At 39.9% G+C, this 9,059-nt stretch overlaps 1 protein-coding gene across 2 annotated transcripts in view; it reads right to left on the bottom strand.

Moving 5' to 3' along the window:
- Nucleotides 1-1,487: 1,487 nt before the first annotated feature.
- Nucleotides 1,488-9,059, bottom strand: part of LOC138303594 (olfactory receptor 5V1-like) — a 47,386-nt gene continuing 39,814 nt past the window's right edge. The window contains exons 1-2 of one of the 2 annotated variants that reach the window (XM_069242870.1): nucleotides 4,339-4,551; nucleotides 1,488-2,516 (exon numbers count right to left, since the gene is read on the bottom strand). In XM_069242870.1, coding sequence (XP_069098971.1) covers nucleotides 1,557-2,516; nucleotides 4,339-4,389 — 1,011 coding nt within the window. In that variant the 5' untranslated portion in view covers nucleotides 4,390-4,551 and the 3' untranslated portion in view covers nucleotides 1,488-1,556. Of the gene's footprint in view, nucleotides 2,517-4,338; nucleotides 4,552-9,059 lie in introns of those variants that run through there. The other variant, XM_069242871.1, reaches the window with a different exon arrangement.

The raw sequence follows: 9,059 nt of genomic DNA, 5'->3' as shown, positions 1-9,059 counted from the left end.
AATGGTTTAGTTTTGGGAGAGACACCTTGGGAAACTGGCCAGTTCCAACCGGTTTCTTTCAAAACTGACCTAAAGTAGCCAGCATTTTTTAAATCTTCTTGTGGAGCGGGAGGGGCTTTCTAGAAATCTCCTTCCTCGCTTGTTTAAGGTATCTAAGGTATATAAGAGACCCAGTTCAACAGTGAGAGATTTAGATAACTCAATCAGGATTGAGACATCGAATGCCTGATACATTTTCTGTGAGGGTAGATTTCTCACTTTCTCGTTGCAGTCGCACCAGGGTCAACAACTTGCTGGCAGGAGAAGGATGAAGCACCAGATAGGTCCCACAGTGATTAATTTTTACTAATTATTTGCTTTGCATTGTGTATGAATATATATATATCAATATAGGTGTTTGTATCTTTGCATGCATATATTTGCTGTATATAGGTTGAAGATTCTTTGTACATGTTCTCACTTTATTGTTGCCCATTTTAAAAGTGCACTTTCGGTTATACTGACCTTCCTTCACAAGCCTTGCGAAATGATATAATAAATGTCGTTGTTAGACTAAGAAGTGCATTCCAGAGACTCTTTTTGACTCCTCTCATAAAGAGAAGGGTCCCTGCCATGAAAAGGCTGGCGGAAAGGCACTGCTGGGGGCCAGCAGTGTTTATATGAGGTCTTTAGTTGCCAACTATTCGCTGTGCAAACTCTTAGGTCAAGCCATCAGAATTTATCTGTCATGCCTAGAATAAAGGAAGTTCACCAAGGAGACCGGTCCTTCTGTTTTCCAGGACCTAAACTTTGGAATGATCTCCCATGAACCTTGAAAGAATGTAATTCTCTTTCAGCATTCCGGAAATTGCTGAAAACGTACCTGTTCCAACATGCAGGTTTATAAATCCCTGTTCTTGAAGGTGCTTGTACACTGCTACCTGTAATTCTGGTTAGCGCTGGGAAACCATGTCGGTAACTATGCACATTATAAATTATGCAATCAATCACAGTGGGGGTGTGGGTAGTGCAGGGGCCTCCCTGCCTCACACCCTTGGAATGCTTACTGTCTGATATCACAGACAGTGCCCATTCCGAGGACGCTGGGGGCCCCCTCTGTGTGACGGCATTGGCCTCAGCTCTATGAGGAGGCAAGGCCAATGTTGCTTCACTATTTCAACTGGGCTGACCGGCGGAAACCTCCTAATATGGAAGTTTTCATTGGTCAGCCCAGTGGAAGCATCGTAAGAGGGCCGGGTGAAGAATGCCAGTTTTGCGGTGGTCTCCTCCTCATGGGGCTGGCGGGCTGGCGGGCTGGCGGTAGGCCCGCCAGCCTCGTATTAGCCCCTTAATACTTACATTGCAGGCTTGAGAACGAAAATTGGTAACGTAGCTCCATTCTGAAAACAAAATCTTATTTTGAAGATAAACATGGAATCTTATTCAAGGTATGCCAATCAAACTGAGATCAATATTAAAGCATGTCAAATTCTCTTTAGTAACTACCATTTATTATTAACATTCTTCAACTCTTCTGACCATAAAAAATGAAACAGATATTTTTCAGGTTTTACATTTTATGCCATAATTTTACTTTTTCTTATGGCTTTTTTAAACTCTTTGTTTTTCAGACTGTATATGATGGGGTTACACAGAGGAGTAACAGCAATATATAACAAAGACATGAGTTTGTCATTGTACTTTGAGTATGTTGATGCTGGTCGCATGTATGTAAAACAGAGGGATACATAGTATAAAATAACCACAGTGAGGTGAGAAGCACATGTGGAGAAAGCCTTTTGCCTTCCTTCTGTAGACTGTATTTTTAAGATGGAAGAGATGATCTTGATGTAAGATACAGCAATGAGACCAAAAGGCACCACCCCTCCTAAAGGACCAAGGATGTAGGTAAGGGTAATAATAGTTTGAGTACTTGTACATGAAAGTTTCAATAAAGGTGTCATGTCACATAGGAAGTGGTTGATTGTGTGGGACCCACAGAAGGAAAATCTAGAAATGAGTACAGTATATGGCATTACTTCTAGAAGTCCAACTAACCATGTTCCTGCAGCCAACAAGATGCACATATTTGTATTCATGATGGTTGAGTAGCGTAGTGGATTGCAAATGGCCACATAGCGATCAAAAGCCATGACTGCAAGCAGGATGCATTCTGTAGACAGCATGCTATGGAAGCAATACATTTGCAGCAGGCATTCTGAGCGAGAAACATATGAGCCACCCAAAAAAAAGCTGGTCAGCATTCTTGGGAAAACAAGTGTTGTGCAAATTATGTCTAGACATGACAAATTTGTGAGGAAGAAATACATAGGTGTGTGCAAGTGTGTATTCAAACAGACAATGGCTACAATAAGAAGGTTTCCAGTCAGAGCTACAAGGTAAATCAGCAGAAAGCAACAAAAAAAAAGAATTTGCAGCTCTTGACAACCCCCAAATCCCAGAATAAAAAATGTGTTTGTCCAGGTTTCATTATCTTCTTTCATTTGTTGGTGTTGGAGTCCCTCCAGGTTGTTATCCTAGTATAAGCAGAAAACAGAGACATCTTGTGAATATCAACACATGGTGCTGAGAGGATTGGGTAAATGATAGACACAAGTTACATTTCTGGAAGAGAACAAGTGTTGAATTATCAATTGACAAACGCTCCTAGACCCTTGTTATACAATGCAATTGAATCTATGCTGTGATTCCGTCATACTTTGTTAGGCACCAGGTGATTAGATATACATGATTTATATTTGAAATGGACATATTTATTTTTTAGATGTTATGTTGCACTTTTTGCGTTTTAATCCTATCTTGAACAATCAAACCATCTGCCACTAACCTCTTGAAAATAGTTACACATTAATTCATCAAATATATTATTAGTTAGTCTGTAGCAGTTGATCATACACATTTCTACAGTAAAATAATTATGTTTAAAGAACACACAGGCATATTTAAATGAGCCCTAGACACAACTAATTTGAAACAGTTGCACATTTATTCACACGGTATTCTGTCTGCCTAATGGATGTTGCCTACTTGAGCCTTAGATGTTGTTTACATTTAGGTAAATTAAGTGGAGAATCCTTGATGTGATGGCAGAAGTGACACATGGTACTGCAGTATAATTGAGATTGGTGAGTGTTGGCATTCATATACTCCGCCATAACTTTGGAGGAATGGAGCAAGGTACACCAAAGGAAGTGTGGTCACTATATACAATTTTATAAATATGGGGGAGTGTAGTCTCTTCTGTGTTGGGCGTGAGTGGATAGTGCGAGCTGCAAAGCATAGTTTCAATGATGGATGAGCTTGTTCAAGAGTTGAACTGAAATCTTACAAGTAAAGTAATGAAGTACCCTTTTATTAAAAGAATAATCTTTTACTCATGACATGTTGGAAGCTACATTTTGAGCAGACCTGATACCACAGAGCAGTTCTGAGTTAACATTCAGCCACTGACATGATTTCTACCGAAAGCAGGAGTTGATGGTGTTCAGTTTCCCCCTTTACAGCATCAAAGGATGAGGGTTGGGACATGTATCACAGGTGTTGTAATCAAAGTTGAACTGCACTTGAGTGTAAAACAGGCATTCGGGATTATTCCTTTTTAAGGGGACAACAACCAGTGAGTGAGTGCACACCAAAACATGCCAGGCTTCTACACAAAATGTAGTCACAATAAAAGATCTAAGCACCTTATTTAGAAGTTGTCGAATGGGTACGCCATCACAAACATGACGGATATACCGCCTTTATTATTGCAAGTGGATGAGGATATAATGCACCTGTAATAAAGCAGGCTGGATATTCATCATGTCTGTGATGGAGTACCTATCTACAAAAACTAATTGGGTCCTAAATTCTGTAAGTAAGGACGTACAAGTTGAAGGCCTGGAACAGCAGAACCAGGAGAAAATTGTAACCATATCACTGATTAGAACTTGCTGCAGCCTAAATATCAGAACCACACTCTGAATCCTCATAGCAACCGTTGAGATCACCATCCATGAGATTCTCCTATGAAGAGTGCAAGCCCAGATAAGTTGCAGACAGAAGATCTTTCATTAGTGGTCTTACTTTCATTCAGGAAGATCCCAATTTGTACTAATTGAAACCTTAAGCACATCTCTCTCATGCCTGGAGTTTCTAATGCCTGGATTCTAATGCCTGAGTTTCGAATTACTCAACGTTCTCAGGGCTCTCTCACCTCACCTATGATGTTCAATGATTTTGTGCAGTTGTCGAGAGTCATTGTGTCGGAGTTGGAAGTCTCCATTCATCGATCTGTTGCAGCTTGACTGTTCTACTAAGAAAGTAATACCATCACAGTTACTCTGCATTACTCACCCTTGAATGGTTACTGCTCTCAAACTTGGTCATTTTCAAAATTTTCCGCATGGCACAAAAAGCAGTTCCATTGAAGCAACCATATTAGTTCACCGACAAGCACAGGCATCAGGCAGACCGGAAGCAAACACTTTCTTGGCATTAAAAACCTTAAATAAAGTCTTCCTCACAGCACTGAATCTTCACATTCCCCAGTGTCCTCCTCCTCTCCTACAAGAAAAGGGTAACACAGTTTTGCTCACCTCCTACTTAAATAACAAATTTGTCTTATTTTCTTAAGATCCCTCTGTACATTGTGAGATTGTGACTCCTGGAATGTGTTCCGTTGTTATTTGGTTCAGGCATAGATAATAAGGGGCATATTTACAAACAACTGGTGCAATGCTCCCCCAAAACTTGCAACGCTACATCAGTTCTGAAATGCAGAGATGGGCAGTAGTTACAAAAATACAGCGCATCCCTCCGCCAACGCTAAATTAGCTGCCTAGTGCTGACGCACCCACTTTTGCACCCTGGTGCAAGGATGGCTGCATTGAGGGGAGGATTGTTTTTGTGCAAGAAGGATACCTTCCTGCACAAAAACAATCTTCAATTGGAATTTGCTCTTTCTATGTGTGCTGCAGAATGCAGCACACAAAGAAAGAGCAAAAAACAAGGAGAAATGAAAGCATCGCTCCTCGTTGCTCCATGCTAATGCCACCACTGGGATGGTGTTAGACGTTGGTGCTTCCACAGATTTATGATTTCTTGTAAATCTGGGGCAGCATCAAAATGCAAAGGGTGATGCTGTGGAACACCCACAGCAACTCTCATTGCACGTCCCTTCCACGCAAAGTGCTTCGTGTGAAGAGGACATAAAAAGTGGCTTAACGCCACCTTATAAATACTGTACAGTGCTACTGGAGTGTTACAAAAAGTGATGCTCCAGTGGTGCTAGGGGCTTGTAAATATGCCCCTTAATACCTTAAATTAAATGTTATATGGAGAAGCATAGCAAAGGTCCATTTCCAGGCTCAACAGTTGGCTAAAAGTGTCCTTGTCGTGCTCTCTGTCAGAGTGAAAATGTGTTTCAAAGCACTGCTCCTGATTTCATTAACCCACTCATCAGTGCATAATTTGTAAAAAAAAAAATGTGCTGGTGCCAAAAGCTCTCCTTTGAAACACGCGGTTGCTGCAATTAAATATGCTAGCACAGAATACTGAGGCAGCGTAATCCTGGAGCCATCTCCGGCCACTTCAGTCAATTTACATCCACTCCCTGCCCCATCAACTGACTCTTCCAGCTTTCTGCTTTCTTTCCCATATGTGTCTTTTGCGCACGGTAAATGCCTCATGCAGAAAAATAAGTGCCTGCCCTCAAAAATAAGTACAGGTGCTTCCCACCGGAAACCACAGGCTCAAAGTAAGCACTGTCACTCATTCTTAACTTTAACATCAAATTAGCGTTACCACAAGTCATCCCAAAATCCACTTCCCCATTTGTGCAAGTACAACAATTAAAAAATAAAATATTGTTCCTTCAGTCACCTTTGGGTCAATTATACAGTCCGAGTGCCTCACTTTGAGTTTGGGGTCAAAATGTGATGGATATCCTTTCCAGCAAATCACAAGTACCATAGGCTACAATGCACTGTTGTGTTTGTGACAGAGTATCCTGTCTGCTAAACTATAAGGGTTATAGGGCCAGATGTAGCAAAGGGTTTTACCCATTCTGTGTCTATGGGAAAATGTGTTTGTACATATGGCCCATAATCTTTTACCTATTACAATATCAATTCTACTAAATATCAGAGAAAGTATTAAAACATAATTGTTAAAACAAATCTGAAGTAAACCCTGATTTAGGATCCCATGATTAGTATAGGTTTTCACTGGTTGATTACTTTTTAAACTCATATGAAGTTGTGAAGTTTTGCTTTTTCAAAGTGTCCTTAATTCTTGCAAATAGTATGATTACTATCTCTTCCCCATGAAGTTCTCTGCGTGTGGTTATGACATTAAAATGTGGTCTTTCCTGACTCTTTTATTTAAAAAAACTAAAAACGTCCACTTTTAATGTTAGAAGAAAAAGAGTTTCAAAGTTAAATGTCCAGAAAATGGGGTATCTATTTTCAGTGCAATCATTTATGAGGAAATGTTTCAAGCATGAGTAGAAAACTGCACAAAGGTGTAGCAGCAGAAAAATTGGGAAAATACACAAACATGCAAAATTTGTTTCATGAGACAAAAACTTTCCATGTCACAAATAAAAAGTCAAAATAAGTCATGCAAAAAAAATGCTCCATTACGAGCAATAAAAAGATAATAGGATAAATATAACAAAAAGAGGCAATTGTTTGGATCATAAGACATGCAGAGACAATCATCTCAATCATATGGCACAAAATCAGATTCCTGCTGTTGATAGAATCAAGTCTATTTTAGTCCTTAAGCAAAGTGAGGAAATGGCAGTGATTATCATTGTATAAACTTGATTTAAACTCATAAAACAACATTTGTTGTCTACTGGTTCCTCAGGCAATCTGGCAATTGAGTTATAAACAGATGTTGCCTTAAAGGATGGCAGGACAATTCAGTCCTTCAGTAAGCTCAGGCTACAAATGGGTACAAGCAGTGAGATGTTTTTTGGAGGAATTTTCTCTGTAAGTAAGGGTGTGACGGACCAAGTTATGATTTTGGATGCCTTTAAATCAATTTGGAGAGGCTGGATAACCTCATAAGCACGTCATCAAATGAGAGTATAGAACAGTAAAAGTAGAAAGAAATAGTTGCTAGAAGAAAAAAATTGATCTTTATTTAGGAGGTTTACAAATTACTCTAGTTGCCCTTGAGGATTAACAATCTTAATGGGGAGTAGGGAGCAAGGAAAGAGATTAAAGACATGTATTGTAAAAACATACTGAAAAATTCAGTTAAACAAAACAAAAATTCTTACCTTAAAAAATGATATCGGGTGGGAAATGAATATTCTGCGAGGCTCCTGGCATGGCAAGCAAGCGAAAGATTAAAGAAAATAAATTACTTTTTTGAAAAATCCAATAAAGAAAGACAAAGGCCCTCATTTCGAGTTTGCCGATCCCACTGGGTCAGCGGGAAACAGCTCACAACATTGACACCAGCTTGCAAGCGAGCTGGCGTCAATATTGAGGTGCGTAGGGTGTAACAGCACCAGTTGCGCTTTTCGCTGTCTGCTAAGCAGACAGAAAAAAGCACAATGGGACCGTCCATGAGGGCCTATGCCAAGTGCATGGGCCCCCATGTGGCCCCCTGTACCCTGTCTCCCCGTCTCCTACCGCCATGTTAAAGCTGGCAGGGAGGGGAGTCGTAATTCCCAGGGTGGCACTGCAAGCAGCGCTGCCAAGGCAGATTAGGAACGCTGGCACTGCCAGCCCCTCCCTTGGCGGGAAACTGGCTGTGCTGGCGGTCTGACCATGGCACTTTCACCATGGTCAAAAAGTGCGGTCTGACCGCCGCTAAAGTGTTCAGACCCGAAGAAATGCAGGATATTTTTAAAACATTTTATACATTATGAGAAGATCTATTCTAAACAACAGTGGATGAACATGTAACAGCTGAAAACGTTTGGCAACTTTTTCCGATAACCAGGTTGGTATAAGATAAAATAGGAAATAATTGTGTGGCTCTGTAAAATAGAAGAGATTCTGGAGGTAGTAGATATAACGTGTAATGGAAAGGCCTGTGGATGTGGTGGTTTCCCAGATTAAATGTATAAACAATTCAAGGGGTTACTCTTGAATCTGTTATTTGGAGTAGGCAATCAAATACTAAGGGGAGGAATGATTCCATTACATTTTAATTTGGCTATCATAGTTTATCTACTAAAGCAAGGGAAGGACCCATCCTATCACATGATTATGATATTGAATGTGGATTGTAAGATAATTACATAATAAATAGCAAATAGAAGGAGTATGCGCTCAAAGTCTAACGTCCTTAAAGACGAAAATGGATCCTTAGAAGGGTGACAACTATTTACCAACACAAACTACTTAATAGATACTTTCGATAGGTTTACAAATGGGACAGTCCCACCCGTGGAAATGATGTTATATGCAGCGTGGTATGAGTGTTATGTTGCAAGTGTGAGAAGCTTGCAAATCTGACCTGCAGAAAGGATGTTTAGGGGTTCTCCCACACAGAAAGTCTTAAAGAAACAGTACCAAATGAAGCATTGTAAAGCAAATTTTAGAAAGGAAAGATGTTTATAAAGCAATTGTGAATGAGTAGTGTTGAAATATTAAAAAGTATTAAAATCTGCCCCATATCTTACATTAGCATTAAATATGTGCAACAGTTGCTGTAGTGTGCAAATTGTACAGCATAACATAAGTATACTGAAACTATAGAAATGTCACACATAAGCAATATGAAAAACCTCAGAAGGCAAATTCAATTGCCTCAAATGTGAATATCACAGTCCAAAATTCTGGACAGCTTTCACTTCTAGACTCTGTGGCATTATTTATGTTTACCTTTGCTCTACACAATCTGTTAAAAATGGGGTCTTTGGTTGGCAGTCAGGTTACCTCCTGTCCAAACAAGGACCCTCACTCTAGTCAGGGTAAGTCACCCACAATCCAAATTATACTGTGCCCACCCTCTGGTAGCTTGGCACTGAACAGTCAGGCTTAACTTAGAAGGCAATGTGTGAAGTATTTTTGCAATAAATCATATAATAATAATACAGTATAACACCACAA

The sequence above is a fragment of the Pleurodeles waltl genome, chromosome 7 (genome assembly GCF_031143425.1).
Source record: "Pleurodeles waltl isolate 20211129_DDA chromosome 7, aPleWal1.hap1.20221129, whole genome shotgun sequence".
Classification (NCBI taxonomy): domain Eukaryota; kingdom Metazoa; phylum Chordata; class Amphibia; order Caudata; family Salamandridae; genus Pleurodeles; species Pleurodeles waltl.
This window is presented reverse-complemented; position numbering and strand designations above follow the sequence as displayed.